This window comes from Thermothelomyces heterothallicus (assembly GCF_042370625.1).
Source record: "Thermothelomyces heterothallicus CBS 202.75 unplaced genomic scaffold P884_scaffold_42, whole genome shotgun sequence".
In the NCBI taxonomy this organism is placed as follows: domain Eukaryota; kingdom Fungi; phylum Ascomycota; class Sordariomycetes; order Sordariales; family Chaetomiaceae; genus Thermothelomyces; species Thermothelomyces heterothallicus.
In genome coordinates this window covers 27110-50212 of record NW_027192603.1, presented here as the reverse complement: position 1 = coordinate 50212, position 23103 = coordinate 27110, and the positions used below count along the sequence as shown (strand labels likewise).

The following is a 23103-nucleotide window of genomic DNA, read 5'->3' as shown; positions in this document are numbered from 1 at the left end:
CGGATCCGCACTCCCGCCGTGGATGATGGGGGCTGGGTTTTTCTCCCTTGTGCCTCGGGAATACGATATCAACCTCCTCCCTCTCTGTCATCCTCGTGGGATATTTTGGTCCCCCGCCCCAGAACGATCTCGCCGTCCCCCTCCCCCCCCCAAGCCGCTCGCTTCTTCCCTATTAACATTATTAATCAGGCCACGCTCAGCTTGAAACCATTATCGGGTTGTTGAGTTTGTCCCGCCGGATCAGACTCGACCAAACCTAAGAACAAGACGATGGGGTCCGATCTCATTCACCACCCGGACGGCTGGGTCGGGACAACGCCGTGGTGGAAAGACGCGGTCTTCTACCAGGTGTACCCGGCCAGCTTCAAGGACTCCAACGGCGACGGCTGGGGCGACATACCGGGACTCATCTCCAAGATCGACTACCTCCACCGGCTGGGCGTGGACGTGGTCTGGCTGTCGCCCATGTTCGAGAGCCCGCAACAGGACATGGGGTACGACATCTCGGACTACCAGGCCGTCTACCAGCGGTACGGGACGCTGGAGGATGTCGACCGGCTGATCGAGGCCTGCCACAGCCGCGGCATGAAGCTGATTCTCGACCTGGTGGTCAACCACACGTCGGACCAGCACCCCTGGTTCAAGGAGTCGCGGTCGTCCAAGACCAGCCCGAAGCGCGACTGGTACATCTGGAAGCCGCCGCGGTACGACGGCGAGGGCAACCGGATCCCGCCGACCAACTGGCGCGGCTACTTTGCCGGCCCGACCTGGACGTGGGACGAGGGGACGCAGGAGTACTACCTGAACCTGTACGGCCCCTTCCAGCCGGACCTGAACTGGGAGAACCCGGAGTGCCGGGCGGCCGTCTACGACGAGGCCATGCGCTTCTGGCTGGACCGGGGCGTGGACGGGTTCCGGATCGACACGGTCAACAAGTACTCGAAGCGGACCGACTTCCCGGACGCGCCCGTGACCTGCCCCGGGGCGGCGCACCAGCCGGCGCCGGAGATGTGGTGCAACGGCCCGCGCATCCACGAGTTCATCCGCGAGATGCGGACGCGGGTGCTGGCGCCGTACGGGGCCGTCTCGGTGGGCGAGCTGTCCAACACGCCGCGGCCGGAGCAGGTGCTGCCGTACGTGTCGGCGGCGGCGGGCGAGCTCGACATGGCGTTCGAGTTCAGCACGATCCGGCTCGGCACCGGCGACCTGTTCCACGGCAAGTACATCTACCGGCCCTTCCCGCTGTCGGCGCTCAAGCGGCTGGTCGAGACGTGGCAGACCTTCACCGAGGGGACGGACGGCTGGCACACCGTCTTCTGCGAGAACCACGACAACGGCCGGGCCGTGTCCCGGTTCGGCGACGACAGCACCCCGGAGCTGTGGGAGGCCAGCGCCAAGACGATCGCCCTGTGGCAGGCCACGTCGACGGGGACCCTGTTCCTCTACCAGGGGCAGGAGATCGGGATGCGGAACATGCCGGCGAGCTGGGGCATCGAGGAGTACAAGGACGTCGAGAGCGTCGGCTTCTACAACGAGGCCGTCGCCACGGGGGACCGGGACCGCGTCCGGGCCACGCTGCACGGCCTGGGCATCCTGGCCCGGGACCACTCGCGCATCCCGTTCCAGTGGGACGACTCGCCGAACGCCGGCTTCACCGACGAGGGCGTCACGCCCTGGATGCGCGTGCACGACCAGTACCGCGAGCTGAACGCGGCCAAGCAGGCGGCCGACCCGGAATCCGTCCTGGGGTTCTACACCAGGGTCCTGAAGCTCCGCAAGCAGTACCGCGACCTGTTCACGCACGGGAGGTTCAGGCTCCTCGCCCCCGACGACGAGGCCCTCTTCACGTACGTCAAGGAAAGCGGCGCGGACGGGGACGACGACAGGAGGAGGAGGAAGGCGCTGGTGGTCATGAACTTCACCAGCTCCGTCCAGCGATGTCCCGACATCAGCGGCGCTCTGGGTTGCCGCGAGGGAGAGGCGAGCCTGCTGCTGAGCACCGTCCGGTCCGGGAAATCGGCGGCTTCCGACGGGCTCGGGCTCGGGCCCGGCCTCCGAGGCAGCGAGCTGAGCCCTTGGGAAGGAAGGGTGTATCTGAACTTTAAGCCGTGACTTGCCGCCGCTGTGCAGTAGGCTCCTGCCTAATTGCACTTCATGAGGTGGCACAGTTCATGAGGTGCCTGGTAAGTTGAGGGATGAAGTTTAATGGTGGTGGTGTGCAGGTGTTGTGAAGAGACGCCGATCGGTTTCCATGCCAGGCAATCCATATTTTTATTTTTATTTTTATTTTTTATTTTATATTATTTTTTTATTTTTTTGTCGTGGCGGAAGGCCGGGTTGTTTCCGGTTACCCAGGGTCCGGGGGGCGCGTCGCGTCCGCGCGCCGCTCTCCACTGCGGAGAGCGGCCTTTTCCTCAATGGGCTAGTTAGTTAAGATATCCCCAGATTTGCTGGCGTCCCCGCTTTCTGCAATAGGGGGAAAGGGGGGTGAGTGCAAATGCGTACTGTAGTGTACGAACTGCTCTGTACGGATTAGTGTTAACGGATTACTCCATAGTCGCGTTCCCCCCCCCCCCGGCCCGTCGTGCCCCTTCTCATCCCAGAGCTCACATCATCATTCCACGCTCCACGCAGCAATCCACATTACAGGCACTTTGCCAATAACTATTGTGCCCCATCAACGACTCCATCATACGCTAGGAGTGTATGTATGTCCATAATTATTACATGCAGATCCCCCCCCGCCCCCGGGAATGAGCAAGTCGCTCGTCGACGATGCGGCCACTTCAGCAGAGGCTGCCTCGACGGCGCCTCGACCTCGACCGAAGCCAAAGAGGGTGCAAGTCTCGAGGGCGTGTCAAAGGTGCAAGAGGCTGCAGAAGGGCTGCAGCGAGTCCCGGCCGTGCCAGCGGTGCGTGCGGGTCGGCCTCGAGGACCAGTGCCTGCGGGACCCCGGGAGGCAAGCTCGGCGGTCGGCGACGGCGGGGACGGCTACTACTATTAATACCAATAGTAGTAGTAGTACTAGTAGTAGTCGAACCTGGTCATCATATCCGCACCTCCCCGCGAGCCTCTCGCCCGAAGCCGCCCATGCGGGCCCGCTTACCGGGTCACTGCCACCGATGCTACTGCTGCCGCCGCCGCCGCCGCCGTCGCCGCCGTCGCCGAGACGGAGCCTGCCTCCCGGCGTCGTGATCCGGTACTGCTTCCAGCGCTTCTTCGCCAAGCTGTACCCCACCATCCCGATCCTGAGCCCCGAGTACGCCGACCTGCTGGTCGCCGAGGCCGAGTCGCACCGCGGGGCCGAGGCCCAGTGCCTCGTCACGGCCGTGTGCGCCGTCGTGCTGCTCCAGGTCGAGGAGCCGGACCGGCGCCCGTTCGAGGCCGCCGGGATCCCGCACTCGAACCGCCATTTCGGCGAGCTGCTCTTCGAGGACGCCATGGCCTCCCGCGTCCACCTCTCCTCCAGCGCGTTCAACCCCAGCCTGGAGCGCACCCTGGCCACCTTCTTCCTCTACGCCGGCCACGCCTCGCTCTTCCACCACAGCCAGGGCTTCTTCTTCCTCCGCGAGGCCGCCACCCTCTGCCTCGTCCTGCGCATCCGCGAGGGGGACGTGCTCAGGCGGAAGCTGGCCGACAGGCTCTTCTGGATCATCCTGGTCTCGGAGCGCTCCCACGGGATCCGCTACCGCCGGCCCGTCACGCTGCAGGTCGTCCCGTCCGGCCCCGCCCTCGAGGCCGAGTCCGAGTCCGGGTCCGGGTCCGGGTCGGAGCCGGACACGGCCCTGGCCGGTCTGCGCCGCCTCGTGTCCCTCTTCCGCCCTCTCGACACCGCCTTCTTCTCCCTGCTCAACCGGGAGGAGACGACGGTGTTCGGGTCGCGGCTGGTGTCGTCGTCGCTCGACGCCACCCAGGCCGCCATCCGCGGCGCCCTCGAGCCGCAGCACACGGGCCTGCTCTGCGAGACGCAGCTTGCCAACCTCAGGGTCACGCAGCTCTGGCTGCTCGTCATCCTGTGGCAGCTCCGGCTGCGGCTGGGCTTGCTGATGGAGGAGCCCGGCATCCCGTGCCACCTGACCTTCCACTACCCGGTCGAGCTGGGCGAGGAGCTGGCCGGCGTGGTCCGGGCCATCTCTGTCGAGAGCATCCGGATCCACGGCGTCGGCATCAACGAAAAGATCTTTGACGTCGCCTGCGCCATGGTCGACGTGCTCTCCCGCGTGCCGGCCACCGACAAGCGGGGGACCGGGCGGGAGAACATCAGGTACTTTCGGGACCTGATCCTGAAGCTCCCGGGCGGCGTGTCCACGTACGGGGCGCTCCTCGACAAACACATCAGCAACACATTACCGAACCTTTTGGTGCAGTCCGGTAATTAATGTAACTTAAGGACAAGCGCGGGCGGAAGCACGAATGATCACCAGGTATTCTTCCCATCGATCACTGGTAATTATTACACATTACACACCAGATACGAACCACCGGACCGTGTTATTATTAATAACGTTACCTACCCGTGCAGGAGCGAACCATGTCTGGATGCCATCCCAATTCAAACAGCGAGGTAATATCTCTTGTGTCATTCCGAGCAAAAACGGGATTCGGTCTTTTCGCAATGAGACATCTCGGCTCGGATCGACGGTCAACATTGAGATGGCGATACGAAGGGCGCAGCATAGTAGCGTAGCCGGCGAGATGGCAACTATCTGGGCCTTATCTAGATCTGTTCATAGCGCTCCTCGACCGGGGGGGGGGGGGGGTAAGATCGCTTCGGTTTCTCGCAAAGTGGTGCACAAACATTAAGGTTTTAGAACTGGCTCAGTCAGGTCAAGAGTCCGGGGGAAGATGGAGGAGTGGGAGGCTTGGAGGGCGTGAGGACTTTCTAGGCTTGTCTATTTTTAGGTACCGCGGGGACACAAGGGAAAACTAAAAATCAATTGAATGAAAATGGGGCTACTAGAATTGGGGGAAACAAGTTTCTGTAATATTAGAACTTTTTAATGGACCCTCTGCGCTATTGAGCAGTTGAGTGGTTTTGATAGATATTAATTGGTAAGACGTGCGCCAATCTGTTCATACGAGGTGTTCCCGGCTTGAAACAGGTTTCCCAGTCCAACAACATCAAAGCGCAAGAACGAATACGGTCAAAGTTGAATTTTCATCATGCCTTCAAGACCCGCCGGGGAGCGGGGGGGAGAGGAATATCAATGCTACTCCTGCAAGAAAGAGCCTAAGTTACAACTTAGGACCGGCCGAGCCTTGCTGTGCGAGGTCGAAGCGGTCGAGATCCATAACCTTGGCCCAGGCCGCCACGAAGTCCTTGACAAACTTGTCCTGGCCGCCGGCGCTGGCGTACACCTCGGCGATGGCGCGCAGCTCGGCGTGGGCGCCAAAGATGAGGTCGGCGCGGGTGCCCGTCCACTTCTTCTCGCCCGTCTTGCGGTCGGTGCCCTCGAAGAGCTCGCCGTCGATCGACTTCCAGGCGACGCCCGTGTCGAGGAGGTTGACGAAGAAGTCGTTGGTCAGCTTGCCCGGGCGGGTGGTGAAGACGCCGTGGGACGAGCCGTCGTAGTTGGCGCCGAGCACGCGCAGACCGCCGACGAGGACCGTGAGCTCGGGCGGGGTCAGGGTCAGCAGCTGGGCGCGGTCGACGAGGAGCTGCTCCGTCGTGACGCGCGAGGTACCGCGGCCGTAGTTGCGGAAGCCGTCGGCGAAGGGCTTGAGGTGCTGGAACGACTCGACGTCCGTCTGCTCCTGGGACGCGTCGGTACGGCCCGGGCTGAAGGGGACGGGCACGCCGGCGGCCTGCTCGAGGGCGGCGACGCCGCCGAGCACAATCAGGTCGGCGAGCGACACCTTCTTGCCGCCCGGGGCCGAGGCGTTGAAGGCGGCCTGGACGCCCTCGAGCGCCTTGAGCACCTCGGCCAGCTGGGGCGGGTTGTTGACCTCCCAGTCCTTCTGGGGTGCCAGGCGGATGCGGGCGCCGTTGGCGCCGCCGCGCTTGTCGCTGCCGCGGAAGGTCGACGCCGAGGCCCAGGCGGTCGAGATGAGCTTGTGCGGGGCGACGCCGGTGGCCAGGATGTCGCGCTTGAGGGCGGCGATGTCCTTGTCGTCGACGAGCGGGTGGTTGACGGGCGGGATGGCGTCCTCCCAGGGGAGCACCTCGGCCGGGATCTCGGGGCCGAGCCAGCGCGAGCGCGGGCCCATGTCGCGGTGCAGCAGCTTGAACCAGGCGCGCGCGAAGGCGTCGGCGAACTGGTCCGGGTGCTCGAGGAAGCGGCGCGAGATCTTCTCGTAGACCGGGTCGAAACGCAGCGCCAGGTCGGTCGTGAGCATGCGCGGCTTGTGCTTCTTGTTAGGGTCGTAGGGGTCGGGGATGAAGGCGTCGGCGTCCTTGGCCACCCACTGGTTGGCGCCGGCGGGGCTCTTGGTGAGCTCCCATTCGAAGTTGAAGAGGTACTCGAAGAAGTTCTGGTTCCACTTGGTCGGCTCCTTGGTCCAGATGACCTCGAGGCCGCTCGTGATGGTGTCGGGGCCCTTGCCGGACCCGTGCTTGTTGCTCCAGCCGAGGCCCTGCTGCTCCAGCGGGGCCGCCTCGGGCTCGGGGCCGACGTTGTCCGAGTGGGCGGCGCCGTGCGTCTTGCCGAACGTGTGCCCGCCGGCGATCAGGGCGACCGTCTCCTCGTCGTTCATGGCCATGCGGCCAAAGGTGATGCGGATGTCCCGGGCGGCCGCGAGGGGGTCGGGGATGCCGTCGGGCCCCTCGGGGTTGACGTAGATGAGACCCATGTGCGAGGCCGCCAGGGGCGTCTCGAGGTCGCGACTGTGGATGTCCTTGTGGTCCTTCTTGGACTCGTCGCCGCCCAAGGCGCCCTGGCCGGCGACGCCCTCGCGGCCCTGCAAGTAGCGCACGTCGTTGCCGAGCCACGTCTGCTCCCCTCCCCAGTAGATCGACTCGTCCGCCTCGAAGGTGTCGGGGCGGCCGGCAGCGAAGCCAAACGTCTTGAAGCCCATCGACTCGAGGGCAACGTTGCCCGTCAGGAGCAGCAGGTCGGCCCACGAGATCTTGTCGCCGTACTTTTGCTTGATGGGCCAAAGCAGGCGGCGGGCCTTGTCGAGGCTGACGTTATCCGGCCAGCTGTTGAGCGGGGCGAAGCGCTGCTGGCCCTGGCTGCCGCCGCCGCGGCCGTCAAAGACGCGGTAGGTGCCGGCGCTGTGCCAGGCCATGCGGATGAAGAGGCCGCCGTAGTGGCCAAAGTCGGCCGGCCACCAGTCCTGCGAGTCCGTCATGAGGGCGCGGAGGTCCTTCTTCAGGCCCTCGTAGTCGAGCGACTTGAAGGCGGCGGCATAGTCCAGGTCCTTCTGCGGGTTCGACGCCGGCTGATTCTGCCGGAGGATGTTGAGCCGGAGCTGGTTCGGCCACCAGTCGGTGTTGCGCGTGCCGCCGCCGGCGACGTTGGCGGAGTGGCGAACGGGACATTCACCCATGGCTGTCGTCGGTTGAGCAGCGTTGCTGGTCGGCTAACGGAGTATTTGGGGGCAGTTGCGATGCTTCTGGTAGTACTATGCTACTGCTGGGTACCACCTCGGACAGGAGACATAGAAACCAGTGGAAGAGAAGGGCGGGAGGGCGGCAGGGGAGGAAACGGGCAGGTGCGAGGGGCTTTATAAATCCCATCGCCACGGAGGGGGCCGAAGTGCCACAGCATCTTGGGAAGGAGTTGTCCCTGGGGCCATCAGCAAGAAGGGAAGTACCCCGCTCCCGTGCAGGTTGTACCCTCCGTCACGCCAACGCGAACCCCGCATTCGATGAGGGGCTCGATCGCGGCTTCCATCTGGTTCCCGTCTCGTGTGGTTCGACCGCCACAAGCTTCGCCGGCCGCCCCCCATCTTCCCCCATGCCTTATCCGTACAGCTGACGGCATCAGGCGACCGGGCGAGCCATAATACCTTTTCTGTCTCTCTGCATCGGTAAAGATATGTGGATTATTCATCCTCGCGGCATTCGGGGAGTGTCATGGTTGTTGAGGTCGATCCCCTCTCCCCTCCCCCCTTTGGCGAGGGGCAATTCCTCAACACGGTTACAGTCGGCGGGATGGTTGTATCAGGCTTTGTCGGGACGGCGACAGCTGCATGCATCAGTAATTCGTTGGCCTTGATTGGTCCATATGACGTGCTCGGAGCTTCGGACATTCGACTTGTCTGCGAACGCCATTCCGAGCTTTCTTTTTTTGTGTCTTCGCTCTCTCTTGGGCGCCAAGTCGATTGCTCACCAAAGCGGGGACACCGTTTCCATATCGTTCGTCCAGTGCAATCTCGTGCGCAGCCGATGTTGTCATTGCCCGGCTTTCCGCCACTCAACGCCTAAGAGCCTCTGCTCCACTTCCGTGTGGGGAGGGAGACGCGTGTGCACCTTGATGGCAAATAGAGAACGGTGGAATATGGGGAGAAGCGGACGATGTGGAGTGCTCACCAAAGACACACGGCAGTGGTTACGGTCGTTTGACGGCCTTAATCATGGTTCGGGACATACGGGACATACTAAGGGAAAATGTCCCGACTTGCGAAGTTCGTTTCGCGCACCTCGCCACGATGCCCACAGGAGATACGAAGTGACTCAGAAGTTTCTTGGCCTCCGTGGGCTTGATTCGCACAATCTTGCCTTTCGCACAACTGCAATTGATGACTCAACAAGTACGCGCCAATGACTCGCCCGAAGTTTTGCGAGCCGAGGACCCGTTTTGCGTTCCCGGAGTGGGGCCGGCTCCGTAACGACTGCAAACGACGGCGGCGACGAAGGCCGGAAGGCGTCGCCCATTCTACTACTTCGTTCATACCCCCTTAAGTCCCCCAGCCTGTACCCCGCGTATTCGCGGATAGCGGTGCATTTTTGGCGCCAGGATCCTGTTCTCAGTTTAGAGACGCGAACCAACTACACCTGACCCTCGAGCCCCGGTGCTGCCCCTACTCCCTCTATCCTTAATTACCTTTTTGTAAGTTTCTTCTCTTTAGCTTAATTCAATCGATTCAATTCAGACGATTCTCTGGGCACCACTGTCTGTCAAAAGCTGTCCTCGCTCCTCCTGTCATTTAGCTTTCTCCTTTTCCCTCCCTATTCGAAGCAATCCAGTCATCCCCCCCCCCCCCCCCATGCCTTGTGCAGTCAATTAATCAAGCCAACGCGTGGACCGTTACACGTTATACCTTTGGCTAAGCCCCGAGCAGGCCTCTACGATCCTCGGCTACTGCCGGTGCAACGAACCTGCCTAAATCGCTCTGCGAGATTCTAGCTGCTGTTAAACGTGAAATAGAAGTAGACTGGGGCGGACGGCCGAAAGGTTGAAAGAGAGCGGCTGGGCAAAGGTGGGCGGCGGGAAAGCTTCGGCAGGGAAAAGCCACATGCCGATGGCGGTGCAGGGCAGCTTCTCCATCGCCTCAAATATTTCCGCCTCCTCTCGAGAGTCGGAGCTATACTTCGGACATTGGGCGGTGACCCCGTAGACGCTGGCGGGGTACCAGCGCTTGTACTCCCAATCCTCAGCCTCGTATTGGAGGTGCTGCGCTAGCTCGTCCCGCGACCACACTGCCTCCTCCTCTGCTTTGGTCTCCCGTCTCTCCGACGTCCAGATCCTATCCATCCGCTGCGTGTCTGGACTTGACCAGTCCTTGGTGAGGCAGACATAAAGGCAAAATCCGCAGTCGCCATCGTTTTCTCGGGTGGCTTGCTGATTTCTCGTCACTCCGAAAAGGTGTTCTAGTCGCCGCCAGTTTCGCAACATTAGCTGGGGATCATCCCCGATAGGGACCTGGCGGAGGTCGAGCTCAACGCCAGGTCGCGGGTCGGCTTGGAGCCAGTGGAAGGCCCCTGTTACATGGCCTCGTCGACGGAGGGGGAACGTTTGGGCGAAGTGGCAGCGCCACGCGCGCACTAATGGGGGGGCGCCCATGCCCCTCGTAGAACCCCGGAAATCGACGATGCAGAGCAGGGAACGGAGCTTATGGCGGAGGATATCGGCAAACGACGCCGCCGCGGCCGGGTGGAGCATTTCCGGGGTCAAATTCACGCGCTCCTCAAACCAGCCGAGCAGGTAGTAGCGGATGTCTCCGTCTAGTGCGAGGTGGCTAACTCTATAGGCAGACATTGCAGGTTAGATAGCTCAAAAACCCGAGGTTTGCGGCTGGAACAAAGAAAGGAGGAAGCTATATTACCCTTGGTCCTTGTAATCGTACGCTCGGGCGTCGTGTAAAAAGTCGACGAGGATGACACCGAATTCGGGTTTGGGGTCGATCTCCGGCAGCCTACGAATAGGTCTAGGCCACCGGGGTCGGACGTAGACGACGTCGTACTCCGGGCTGAGGTATAGGACTTGCCCCGTACCTAGGGGCAGATGTATGTGGTAGAAGCTGAGCGCGGCTGCCCTCGCCTCGCGACTGACGCGGAGGAGTGGGGTGAGGGACGCCGCATAGGATCCGCGGCCCCGGAGACGGGAGGTGTAGGTCCGGTTCCGGCCGCTGACAATCCGGCCGAGATGGTTACGGTCGGCGTACTGGGGAGTATCGTTATCGCCGGTGGCAGTGGCAGGGTAGAGATCGACCTCAATCATGCGGTGCTGCTGGAGAGAAAGCAGCCAGATGCGCAGACGCAGTTCGGCTGGGAGGCGGGGAAACGGCGCCCATATCGACGGGGCCGGAAACATCGGCTCCTCCCGACGACTAAAATACACGTCGTTGAAGAGCAGGGGCGTCGGGTTCGGGTTGTTTGCCATATCCTCGTCTGCGTTTGCCGGATCCGTATCAGAGTACACGATCGATCGGGTTGCGCAGGAGCGCAGGAGTGAAGAAAAAAAAAGTCAAAAGAGCGAGAACCAAGACATGTGTTATTTATTATTATTATTAGTACGTCCCGTGGCGGGCTGCGGGCTTTCCGCCTTGTGCTGCCTCTTATGCACTCCCGCATAAAACAACAGCCACAATCTGGCCTCCGGGGGCTAGTTACTCGGTCCACGTACGTGTACGTATGTATGTACGTACAGGGGCTGGGGGGAGGGTGGGGGCCGAGTATTCGGGGGCGACGGCACCCGTTTGAGGGGAGGTTGCATGAACTAGCGCCAACAGCTGGAAGTCGCCGTATCAAGTGCGGCCGGGACGCTGCGACTACGGCGCCAACACGGCGTCGCGAAGCTAACTGTGTGATTCATCGCGACCTCGAAGGACCCAGAAATTGAGGCCCGACGCCGTGGTCCGCGCCCTCAGGGGCTGCCCAGAGAGGCACAACCTTTCCGAATCATCTTCACCGGCTTGTGAACCCCAACCTCCGATGGCTAGAGTTTTCTCCAAGTCCATTCTTGAGGCCAACAACTTGGAACCATGGCGGCGCACTGAAACTACTAATTACTACGTGCCGAACCTCAAAGATGGGCCCCAGCCCGGCGCAGCCCAACACAACCCAAAATAACTAGTTGTTGGGAACTAATGGCTTGACGCTCCCTAACACAAGACCTCGACTTGTGGCCGCTAGAGAAACCCCACGGTTTCAAGAAACTCGAGCTACACAATACTGTTAACATTCAAGGTTCCGCCCAACAACTCTTGTGGCGATGGACCGAGGAGAAAGAATACCCAGAGAGGTAGATAATATTGTAGACTCTCTGCCTTTTGCGATCAGTCTAGCAATGTCCTCTCGAGCAGAAAATGGCCGGAGGGAGGACCAGGCCGCTCTCTCTTCGTCAGGGGCGCGGCTCGAGACACCACAGCCACGGTCACCCGGAGCTGTGCTAGGCCCTTCGGCCATGACAGTCTCGACACGGCCGCAGCCTTTCACAAGTATCAGGGCCTGTTCTGAATCACCTGGCCATATTTCCCGACGCATCAGGGACACATCCTTCAACTCCGTTTTTCTCTTCGCTGCAGAGCGAAGAAGTCTAAATACCGTCGCCCAGCGCGACTGGGTGAGGTCAAGTTCTTCTCATCACATCGCAACTACAACTTCTCAACTGATATCTTCGTTCATATCTCCTCCAACGCTTTCATTCGTGATTCCTTCTCATCGTGCCTCTTTCACTTATAATATTCTCCTCCCTCGGATCGACTGTGAGTTCGTCGCCCTAAGACGATCCTTGTTTCTCCGACTCTCTACCAAACGGTTTTTGCTCAGGAGCTTGTTCGCTATGTCTTGGGTACAAATCGCTGGTATCAACGTGGGCCAAAACGAGTGCAAGTCGGCAGACTATGACAAGCAGATCTCTACGCAAGGCCTCGCTACCTGTATCGGCATCGTCGCGTATGGAAAGCACAGCGCAGACACCCGCATCAACAAAGTCATGGCGCATTGCTCCCCCGGCAAGGTAACGTACGTTATCGGCCACCAGTTTGTCACTCAGGTGCTAGAGTCGAGGATGGATATCTCCGGCATCTCCATGAGCTGCGCGACGCGGACTGTCAATGACGACGGTCCCTTCAGAATAAGCGACCAGGACCTGCGGCAAGCGATTGCAACCGAGCATCAGATCCATCCGGACCAAGTCACCAGCCAGCAGATACAAGAACAGAGGGCGGGGATGCGGCGCCTACAAGATTCTGCAGAGGCCGCGGCAAAGTTGATCTGTAGGGATCATCTTGGCGTGCCACCCACGGTTTACCGTCGCCGAAACGCCGACGTCGCTTCTACGTACCCATTTGGCACCGTGGTGGCAACCCCAAGTCCGCAGGGGATCGTCCGCATCGACGGTAACAGAGTGGCTAGAATTCCGGACTCGGCGGCCCCGGCTCCCTCTGCTTCCAGCGGAGGCAACTATGACAGTTCATACGACTATGGTGGCGGGAGCGCCAGTGACGACCCGTATGGCTCTGGTGGCAGCGGGAGCACCTCTGGCGGAGGTGCCTACGGCAGCGCCTCCGCCCCTGCTCCGAGTGGCAACACCTCGACAAGGCGGCCTCCCAACGACCGCCCCAGCGGCAGTAGCAACGGTGCCTCGAAAAGGGATGGCGCCTCGTCTAGACCGACCGGCAGCACCGGCCAGGTGTACGCTGCCAGCACCACCTCCAGACGGGACGGCCCCAGCTCTCGCAGCAACTCCTCTAGCCCATCCGGCAACTACAACAGTTCCTCCAAGCCTTCAGGAAGCTCCGGCAGCACCGGCAGCACCGGCAGCACCGGCCACAAGACCTCGAGCACGCGGCGCTACTAGAGTTGAATGTCTTCCCCTCGTCTTGAGTCTGCAGTCTATGCTTTGTTGAGGGAAAGAGGGCCAAGTACGGGGTGGGTGGAGAGGAAGACGGTTTGCTAATTATCGCAAGACGGCGCTGGATTCGTCATCTGCGTAGCAATTTGTCAGTTTAGGGGGCATGGGCTTTTTAGGATCGAACGGAACTGCCTCTGCTGGCCAGAGGTTGGTGACGGAAGAGGAGCAGGACTGGGTGTTGGAGCAGGGAATAGATGGTACTTTGGCTGGCCAGGTACTAGATAGTTAGAGAGAGAATAAACATGCCTGGCGCATTGTTTTTTTCTTTGAGACCTGCAACTGGCGACACTATGAGCCTGAGCTCAAGCTATGTCATCCATCGCGGCCTCGTCCTCATCGATGTGCTATCTGACGGCGGTCATTTGTCCGGCATTTGAATTTTGAGACAAGTCGTGACGCAGCACGGATAGAAAGTGGTAGGTCTATCGTCGCATTTGGAGCCCCGGTTTGAAGAGAGGCTCGAAGCGTTGAGTTGGCTTGCATCCAGAGCAGTTAGTAATTACCTAGTTCGCAAAATCTTAGGGGAAATGTCGTTATATTACTTACATCTGCCAAACGATCATAATTAGAGTCTTTATAAGTACCTAGAATCGAGATTCTATTAACGAGTGACAACGACAATTCAACTGATAAGAACTATAGCCACGCCTTTTCTAATTAAGGTAACTTAACTACAGGTACTATGTTAGAAAAGGGTATCCAACGGCCGCTTAAATAACACTTTGAGGTTTTAAAGTCCAATAGAATGAAACGAACCTTGCTTCGCTCTTAACATCTTCACGGTTCGAAATGTTTATTAAGTCTGAGTCTAACCAGAGCAAGTAACCCCCTTCGAGATGGTCGCTCAACGGTTGCCATACTCGTGTCAGCAATATTACGTAGTAGTCATGGCGACGAGCCCATGATTCCCTCGATCCCGGAGGCCTCAAAATTTGTCAGATTGTCCCGTAGAGACACATGATTCTGGGTGACTTGGTGCGTGGACGGAATCGAATCCTGCACACTGCCTTGGAAAATCATGAACCCGAGGCTCGACTCAACATGTGCTGAAAATCCCCACAGCTCTAGCGATGGTTCTGGAATGGTTTGATGAACAAGCATGTGTACCTGGCATTAGTCTCATTTTTCTCATATCATGGCTGAACACTTGAATCAGTCATGGTGGGATTAATAAATTTCATCCTTGTGACCCAATCGCCACAGCTACTTGTCTTGAAGACATTAACGACATTGAATGACATGAAGTTATATGTACCTGGATAGATATATCGTGTAGGTATCTAAGAGATATTAGTTGTGTCAATTGCCCCGGAAGGCTTCTATTGTGTATTAATTAATGACAGCCAAATTTGAATAGAGAGTATAGCCACTAATTAGTATCTGTCCTGCTACCAAAATTAATTCTATCTAAAAAGATCAAGATCCAGAACAATAAAGAGGGAATCTAAGAAGGCCATCGGTACTGGGAACATTGTGTTTTGCATGCGTTGATAATACACTTCCCCCCTTGAACAGCGGGCGTTGAGTGGTGTCTGAAGGATAATAATGGCAGCTCCCTCGTGTGGGACTACCTGCCGTATGGAAGTATTTGCCCTTAGGTGAGGTCGTCAGTCGAAGCACCTCGATGACTGGGACATGACCCTCGTGCACTATTCCATGCGGCCCCCCTTTCCCCTTAATCGATGTTCTGCGCCTCGCACATCTTGCGATACATCCCTCCGAGAGCGATTAATTGCTCGTGTGTCCCCTTCTCCACGATCTTGCCGTCGTGGAACACGCAAATCATGTCGGCCTCTTTGATCGTCGACAGCCGATGTGCCACGGCGACGGTGATGCGGTCCCCATCCTTGGCCGCCTCGGCCAGGGCACTCTGCACAATCTTCTCGCTCTCCGTATCCAGGGCGCTGGTCGCCTCGTCAAGCAACAATATCTTGGGGTTCCGGATCAGCGAGCGAGCAATGGCAATACGCTGGCGCTGGCCCCCCGAAAGCTGCGTGCCATTGGGCCCTGCGGCGGTGGATAAGCCATCGGGAAGCGAACACACGAACTCCCAAGCGTTAGCGGCACGCAGGGCCGCTTCGATCTGGGAGTCGGCGACCGCGGGACCTTGAGCGGTGGCGGAAGACGTGGCCGTGTCGACGGGAGCTGTCGGGTCGTCAATACCGAGCGCAATGTTCTCTCGGATGCTTCCTTGGAACAGCGTTGGCTCCTGCTGGACGAGAGACACAATCCGGCGGTAGTGCCGTGGGTTAAGCTCGCTCAGGACATCGCCATCGATGCGGATGTTGCCGGTAGACGGATCGTAGAAGCGCTCGAGCATGGCGATAACGGTCGACTTGCCGCACCCCGAAGCACCGACCACTGCCACGAACTGGCCCTTGGTGATCTTGTCCGGTGTTATTAGCTAGGATCGGTCGGCCACGTGGTGCTCTAGTTCCTTTATCTTCTTACCTCCAGATTCAATCCCCGTAGAACCATGGCATCCGGCCGTAAGGGATAGGAGAATCGGACACTGTCTAACGAGATTGGGCCGCCAGACTTTGGACTGTTATCGCGGTTTTCGTCGGTCTCCCGCACCGTTGGTTGCAGCCCAGAGATCCAGAACATGTAGTTGGCCGCGTTCTTCGCATTGGTAATGCCTTGAACGACATCAGCCCCTGACTAAGCCTCGCCTCCAAGCTCTCCGATGGCGAGAAGACTCACTGGTTGAAAACTGAAACATCTGGGCGGTGGCCTGACCAGCGAAAAACACGCCCATGAAGGCAACGAAGAAGTTGTATAGGGTCGTTTCACCAGATGCCATGAGGCGGCAGCCATACCTGGACCTCGTGTGTCAGGCCCGAATGATCCGGGACAAGAGTGCTACTGGAATACGACGGGGCTTAGTTATTAATACTTACCAGAAACCTAGGGCCAGGAACCAATATTCGATGGCCTGTGTCAGCCCGAAACAAACCATCACACCCGCTATGGGCTGAACGGTCTTCGCCACTGCGTGGTCCAGCTCGGCTGTGTAGCGGGAAAGAACACGGTCCTCGATGGCCAGCGACGAAACGGTCCGGATGGCCGTAATCGCCTCGGATGCGATAGCTGCGCTAGTCGAGGTTTTCTTGGAGACGTTGTGATCGAGCCTCATATCTAGGCGGATCTTGAGCCAGCCCGCGCCTAGGAGGGGAGGCAACCCTCCGAAAACAATCACCAGGCCCAGCTTCCAGGTGTGGGCGAGGCTCAGGACAGCGCAACCTACAACGTTGAGCACGGCGATAAGGATGAGCCCGACTTGGAAACCCATCAGCTCAAATACGGCTTGCGGGTGCGAGTCGACGCGGCTCGCAAGAGCGCCGGTGCTGTTGTCCGGCCGGTCGAAGAACTCAAGATCCTGGCGTAGAATGTCATGCAAGATCTGCCTGCGAAGTTTATGGGATAGTGTCTGGTAGAAATCCCAACGTTAATTAGAGCGCGCTCCTCGGGAAGAAACTGCACACCGAGATCCGTACCGATGCAACGACGTTAACAGCATAACCCAACACAAAGTAGACGACGAGGCAGCCCGCTGCCAGGACGATGAACATTGAGGCGAAGAAGTTGCCGCGCTCCTTCAAAGCGTCGCCAGTAAGCGTGAACACATTCATCATCCTAGAGAGTAGAATGGCTTGACCGGGAAAGACGCCAGCTGCACAAAGGGGGAAAATAAAAGAGGGAGAGCTTTCGTCAGCGGGATCTTCTCCTTGGTCATGGTATCGCGTAGGTGATCAATCAATCGACAAGCACGCGGTTGGGAAGGGTGGGAAAGGTAGGTAGGCTCACCGGCTGCAACGCATGTCACCAGGACGCAGAGGTACCACCAAACGAGCTCGGGACTGAACTTGGCCAGGCGGATTATGACCCCCAATAAGCCCAGCTTCTTGTGGTTCTCGAAGTCATACCGTCCTTTCTGAGCCTCCATCCGGGCCTGGTCTTCCGTGGCATACCGAGTCATGGTCTTGGTGAGCTCGGCAGGATTCCCTTCTTCGTCCGCGGCAGTGTCCTCTCCTTCGGCATCCGACGATGAACCGGCAGCCTTGACCGCCAGGTCCTGGATCCTGACCAGCCGAGCATAAGTACCGTCCTGAGCAACAAGTCCTTCGTGCGTGCCCTGCTCGACGATGCGGCCCTTGGACATGACGACGATGTTGTCCGCCTTGCGAATCGTCGCAAGCTTGTGGGCGATGACTATCGTCGTGCGTCCTTCGGCCGCCTTGTCCAACGCCCGCTGGACTACTCCCTCAGCATGGGGATCGAGGGCGCTAGTGGCTTCGTCGAGGAGCAAGACCTTTGGGTGAGACACGATGCTGCGGGCAATAGCAATCCGCTGCTTCTGGCCACCGGACAGGAGGCTCCCTCGCTGTCCAATATCCGTGTCGTAGCCGTTGGGTAGTTCCGAGATGAAATCGTGAGCAAACGCCGTCTTCGCCGCTTCTTGGACGTGCACCATCTGCTCCTCCCGGGGAGCGTTCTCCCAAGGGGTCCCCACGAGCCCATACGCGATGTTGTCAAACACGGATCCCTGGAACAAGACTGGTTCCTAGAAACATGAATACGTGAGTTAAAAGAAAAAAAAAGGCCTCTCTATCCACCGGACGCACGCCACCTCCATACCTGCTGAACAAGCCGGACGTTCTTTCGCAGCCAGCTGAGATTGAGGCTGTCAATGGGGCGTCCGTCCAGCTTGATGACCCCTGACGAGGGGTTGTACCACCTCTCAATCAAACCGACAATGGTGCTCTTGCCGGAGCCGCTTTGTCCCTGGGGCCGGGTCAGCTTTCGTTCGCCCCCCGGGCTGTGTGGCCTGGATGGAAACCGGTTGGGTTCACTGCTTACCACCAGGGCCGTGACCTTGCCGGCGGGCACTCTGAGCGAGAAGTTATCCAAGACTGTGACGCCGGGGCGAGTGGGATAGGCAAACGTAACGTTTTCAAGTTCCACCAGGCCGGTGACCTCGGAGGGCTTCTCGCCCGAGTCGTCGAACGGGTTGATTGCGGACTGCCTGTCGATGAGCTTGAACAGCGAAGCGGCAGAGGTTGCCGCACGGGTGAACTCGATAGAGTATGGCGCAAGCATGGTGATATTGATGGAGCCGATGGTGACAGATAAGAGGACACTGATTCGTTATTAATTAGGGGTTGGGAAGAGCACAGATGGAATGATGGGGAGTCATAATTACGTGAAGATTTGGCCGGGTGAATCAACCTCGCCCCTTGCCAACATCTGGACACCTTGCCAAAAAGCAAGACCGAATCCCAGGTAGATGATGGTGTACTCAACAGAGAACAGGGCGCCGAAGAGAGGCGAGTTCTTATTCCCCCATCGGTGTGCCTCGGAGAGGAACTGGTCAAACTTGGCCACCAGCCTCGCACGCATCTCGAAGGCATGGACGGTTCGGACACTGGCGAGGACACCTTCGGCGAATGAGTTGGCCTGGGCGTGAATGTCGAGAATCTTGGTCTCGTATCCGGCCTCGATGGCAGCCACGATGCCCATGGAGATGATGGTGGCCGGAGCAATGCAGAGCGTGATGAGCGTGAGTTTCCACTGGGTGACAAAGGCGAGGATGAAGGCCGTGACAAAGGCAGCAAGACCTTGGAAGGTGAGGCCCAACTTTTCGGCAATGCCGCCTTGGATCAGGCGGCCGTTGGAGGTGGCCTGCGTTGCAATGGAACCGCTGGTGCCCAGGTCGAAATATGCGACTTCCTGACTGAGGGCGGCCCTGAGATAGGCATGGCGGATGTTGCGCACGATGCGGTGACTAACGTAGGTCAAGAGCGCGTTGTACGTATACGAGAGAACAAATCGACCGATTCCAAGGTAGACAAAGTAGAGGCTGCCCCGCCCACGCGCGTCAGTCTCCCTTCCAGCCAAGTCGGAACTTCGCGGTGATGATGGGGCTTGGGGTCATACGCAAGCTCTGCAACGTCGTCAAGGAAGACTTGTCTAGATGAGTCGCCAGAAGCATAGTCCGTAATGACGGAGACAAACTCGCCGAAAATCAAATTCTGCAACGCGATGCCGGCGCCGGATGCAATGGCCGCCAGGATGGCGATGCCCTGGAGGGTGTACTCAAAGGGCCCCGCGTATCGGAAGATGCGCTGTAATTAATTAATTATCGCAAGAAGCTGAGTAAGTATGCGCAGCTACATTCATTCCTGATGGGACATGGTCGCCGTACCCGGTATACACTCCAGCCATTTTCTTCAGCGCCCTTGTTATTAGTATCATCATTATTATTGCCCCGGTCTTCGCTAGTTGGTTGCGAGGTCGACTCCTTTTCCGCCTGCTCTGCTTCCTTGGAGAAGTTGACGCCGGCAGCCATGGTTGCGCTTTAAGAAGAGCAACGGCCTGGACGAGGCAGGCAGAGAGTCAACACCTCCGAGTTTGGCGATGGCAAGGCGGAGCTTGCCTTTCGTCTCGAAGAAGAGGGCATGTTTGAATGCGATGGTTCCTTTAAAGGTTTGGGTGGGGCCTGTCAAGCTCGTGGAGGAGCTTTCCTGCCTGCTTGGCGCCAAGTGCTGCTAGAATTTTGGAACAACAGATACGCGTCCTCCGACGGGGCAGCCGGGCGGGGAGTTGACCCGCGGCAGCATAACTAACCCCCTGATTCGAAAGTGTCCGTCTCCGGTTGTTGTCAAGCGACGATTCATCGGGCCTTAATCAGAGAGAATTAAGCTCGTCCCGTAATTACTACTAAGTAATGAGTCACACGCCGAAGCTCCAGGGCAGGCGTTGATTGGGTGGAGTTCAAGTACATTAGTAGTTTCTGAAAAGAATCAGGAGAGAATGTCCATTTGATGATCATACACCACTAAGAAGCACTTCAGAGTTCGGGTGCATACGCAATAGAATGCTCGATGTGGCCCGAGCGTCATAGTTCGCCCGCCCCTCAACTGTGTAACGTTATACTATAAGATGGCCGGGTCCCGCGCGTTCCGCGGGATCCGTAGCTTCTTCTGCCCTTCCGCACTCCCCCGACCCGCAGGCTCGGCAACCAACCAACCAAACCACAGCTCTCTTCGCGGGAATTGATCAGGCAAGCAAGGCGAGCACGCCCAACTCGGCCAGCGCTAACTAAATCATGCTTCTGAAATTGGCTGATAGGTGTATTCGCACATGAATGCATGACGTTAGGGGGAACACTGCAATGGAGGACGCAATCGACGAGACTGGAATCGAGTCGCCTCCGTCTGCGGGTCCTGCTCAGACTCCCGTACCGCGGGCTGCAAGTGCACCAATTCCTTCCTTCAATTCAACCCTTACCAAGGCGAGTTCAAAACTAACCAGATCCTTGTGCAGTGTGACGCGTGCCGGATACGGAAAGTAGGTATTCCTACCTATGCAGCCGGAATGCCGTGCTCTGCTGGTCAGAGATTCAAGTGTTAAACGACGTTTAATTACATAATAAACAATTCCGTGATAGATCCGGTGCAATCGAGAGTTCCCCTGCGCCCATTGCGTTCATGCGAAGATAGAGTGCACGCACTCCGGAAAAAAGCCGCCAGAAAAGAGAAGCAGGATCCTCTTGACTCATCAGTAGTATGTCCGCCTTCGGTCCCCGCCTCCAGCCGCCATGGCTCCATGGGGTAGGGTTACTGATACAATCTCGCATGTATTAGCGAGAAGAAGATTGATGCTATCGAGCGTCGTCTAGACAAGGTAGTTCACTTGCTCGAGGGTCTTCTCGCTAAGCAGCCTTCTCCTTCGCCCGCACCAACAGCTACGACCAAGCCACCGTCTCTGAATAATAATACGGCCGCTTCTGCTAGTCCAGCCAGCTATGGCAGCCATACAAACGGAACCGAGGCCACTGGCTCTATGGTCGAAGGCGAGTCATCGCTGACGGCGCACTCAGTGTTCGCAAACAATCTCCTTCAGAAAGTGGCCAGCACAGACTCGAGACCTGAGGTGCGGGAGAGGATAGATGCTCTGCGCAACATGGTCGAGTCTATGGAAAAGCAACCGGCAGCACGCGAAATGGCGTACCCGCACGCGAAACCGGTGCGACCAGTCACTCTCGAGGGCTGCGAAGTGCCCCCGATCGAGAAGACCCTGCAGATCCTCAAGCTCACCAAGGGTAAGCGGTTGGTCATCACGGTTTCCCTTGGCGGATCACGACTGATGGTTTGAGCATGATTAGCCCAGCCACAGATCGGTGCGGCATGGATCCTTGATTTGTTTCAGATTGACCACTTCCCAGAGACGTGCCTCGCGCTTTACATGGCAGAGGCATATAATCCAGCCCATTTCATCATTGTCCACGCCGGCTTGCACTTTCTGTACCGTGGTTATGCTTACTACTACCCTGACAAGACAGAGGAGTACCTTGCATTGGCCCGTCTGTGCGGCGTTAACATCGAGACGGCTCTGTCTAGCCTGCCTCTTCACCTGCCGGCAAATGACGATGTAGTCGAGGCTCTGTTGCTTGGGGTAAGAGGCGTGAAGTCAGCTTGACCGCTTATTAGTATTCCTCCGCTGACATCTTGCCAAAGGCGTTTTACACCATCGAGCTTGGGAAGCCGTCCTTGGCGTGGATACTCTCGTCCAAAGCCTCGGAGATGTGCCAGTCGCTCGGCTACCACCGCGCCGATACGCAGGCCAACAACGACTCATCTGCTGGGGCGCGCCGCAAAAGACTCCTATTCTGGGTAGTTTATACCCTCGACAAGAGCTTGTCTCTCCGTCTTGGCCGGTCTTCTACCATACAAGATTACGACGTCACTATGCCCGAGCCTCGCGATGAGGAGACACAGCATTCTGCCACCCTTTCATTCTTTAACCTTTGGATCACCGAGTCCCGAATACAAGGCCAGATTTACGAGCTGCTATATTGCCCCGAAGCCCTTCGGCAGCCAGAAGCCGTGAGGAAGTCGAGGGCGAAACTCCTGCTCGGTCGGCTCGACGAACTCGACACTTCGACCCAGAAGATGTTGGTGAGTCAAACCCAAAATGCAGGGGATATGACATATTTTGACAGCTTTCCAGGAGAAATGGCACGGCTTGCTCAGGTCAGTCTCCCCTAGGGAGATGGCCGAGTTCTTTGTGATTTCGGACCATGTCTTGCGGTTGTCGATCAGAACTCTTATCCATCGAGCCGTGCCTAATCCACCAGGATCTCCAACCACGTTCACAGTAGAGTGCATTCAAACTGCTAGAGAAACGTTGGCCCGCCATCAGGAGTGCATGGCCGTGCTAGAGAGGACAACTGCTGGGCTGTTTTCCACCTACATGAACTGGTACGTGTTTATTCCAGGAGAATTAACCTTTGGTGTCTGATAAGGACCCTACGCCCGATGGATGTAAGTACAATGCTTACCTTCGTCTCAGGACCATTCTTTTTGCGCCTTTTGTCCCATTCATTGTCGTTTTCTGCCAGGTGATCGAGACCCGGGACAGGGCGGACCTCGCCCGGCTGGAGGCATTCGTCAGCTCCCTGCAGCCGTATACGGCCGTGTCTGAAGCGGTGGATAGACTCCGCCGCCTCTTCCAGGTGCTCTACAGCGTCGCATCACAGTTCGTCGAGTCTCAAACGGGACAGGGAAGAGACGGTCAGCAGCCTAGCACAGTCGACACCTGTCTGGCGGCCCTTGGCTTCCCGTCCCAACTCGGCCCGAGCTCGCAAGAATCCGAATACGAGACGGGAACGGCAAGTTTCGCAAGTGACCCGGCATTTCAAAGGGGAGTAAATCCCATGATTTGGATGGGGAACGGCACGGAACTCGAAGACTGGTTCTATAACAATCAGTACATGATGGGCTTTATGGAGGGAGCTGTTACGGAGGAGGGTAATTAATAAATGGCTCGGTGATTATATATGGCTCGGTGATTATATATG

The 23103-nt window shown here is 58.2% G+C and overlaps 6 protein-coding genes across 6 annotated transcripts; 3 read left to right on the top strand and 3 right to left on the bottom strand.

Moving 5' to 3' along the window:
* Window positions 1-270: 270 nt before the first annotated feature.
* Window positions 271-4379, top strand: P884DRAFT_273384 (glycoside hydrolase superfamily; the record flags this gene model as incomplete). Its single annotated transcript, XM_069442584.1, has 4 exons — window positions 271-2088; window positions 2169-2183; window positions 2701-2704; window positions 2734-4379. 4 exons carry the CDS (start codon window positions 271-273, stop codon window positions 4377-4379), a joined length of 3483 nt encoding a protein of 1160 aa, XP_069293447.1.
* Window positions 4380-5235: 856 nt separating this feature from the next.
* Window positions 5236-7488, bottom strand: P884DRAFT_212445 (heme peroxidase; the record flags this gene model as incomplete). Its single annotated transcript, XM_069439147.1, has 1 exon — window positions 5236-7488. The coding sequence occupies one exon, from the start codon at window positions 7486-7488 to the stop codon at window positions 5236-5238; it is 2253 nt and encodes a 750-aa protein (XP_069293446.1).
* A 1664-nt stretch (window positions 7489-9152) lies between these two features.
* Window positions 9153-10735, bottom strand: P884DRAFT_265207 (uncharacterized protein). The gene is made up of 2 exons (XM_069441923.1): window positions 10210-10735; window positions 9153-10128 (listed from the first exon to the last, which is right to left on the bottom strand). Exons 1-2 carry the CDS (start codon window positions 10695-10697, stop codon window positions 9297-9299), a joined length of 1320 nt encoding a protein of 439 aa, XP_069293445.1. The 5' UTR covers window positions 10698-10735; the 3' UTR covers window positions 9153-9296.
* A 1456-nt stretch (window positions 10736-12191) lies between these two features.
* On the top strand, window positions 12192-12782 carry P884DRAFT_158479 (uncharacterized protein; the record flags this gene model as incomplete). Its single annotated transcript, XM_069437254.1, has 1 exon — window positions 12192-12782. A coding segment is annotated over one exon (591 nt), but the record flags the coding sequence as incomplete, so codon positions are not given.
* A 1755-nt stretch (window positions 12783-14537) lies between these two features.
* P884DRAFT_332930 (ABC transporter) lies at window positions 14538-19590 on the bottom strand (the record flags this gene model as incomplete). Its single annotated transcript, XM_069445818.1, has 11 exons — window positions 14538-15627; window positions 15693-15880; window positions 15945-16060; window positions 16142-16671; window positions 16739-16914; window positions 17049-17805; window positions 17880-18026; window positions 18102-18381; window positions 18445-19101; window positions 19179-19366; window positions 19447-19590. The coding sequence occupies 11 exons, from the start codon at window positions 19588-19590 to the stop codon at window positions 14917-14919; spliced, it is 3894 nt and encodes a 1297-aa protein (XP_069293443.1). The 3' UTR covers window positions 14538-14916.
* A 1496-nt stretch (window positions 19591-21086) lies between these two features.
* Window positions 21087-23061, top strand: P884DRAFT_281153 (fungal-specific transcription factor-like protein; the record flags this gene model as incomplete). Its single annotated transcript, XM_069443504.1, has 5 exons — window positions 21087-21345; window positions 21409-21698; window positions 21761-22201; window positions 22254-22504; window positions 22596-23061. 5 exons carry the CDS (start codon window positions 21087-21089, stop codon window positions 23059-23061), a joined length of 1707 nt encoding a protein of 568 aa, XP_069293442.1.
* Between the last annotated feature and the right edge of the window lie 42 nt (window positions 23062-23103).

Bases quoted from the DNA above. Each gene is read 5' to 3' on its own strand.
- P884DRAFT_265207 (XM_069441923.1), bottom strand. From the start codon at position 10,697: ATGTTTCCGGCCCCGTCGATATGGGCGCCGTTTCCCCGCCTCCCAGCC. The intron at 10,129-10,209 runs GTAATATAGCTT...GTCTGCCTATAG, and splicing joins TACGATTACAAGGACCAAGG to AGTTAGCCACCTCGCACTAG.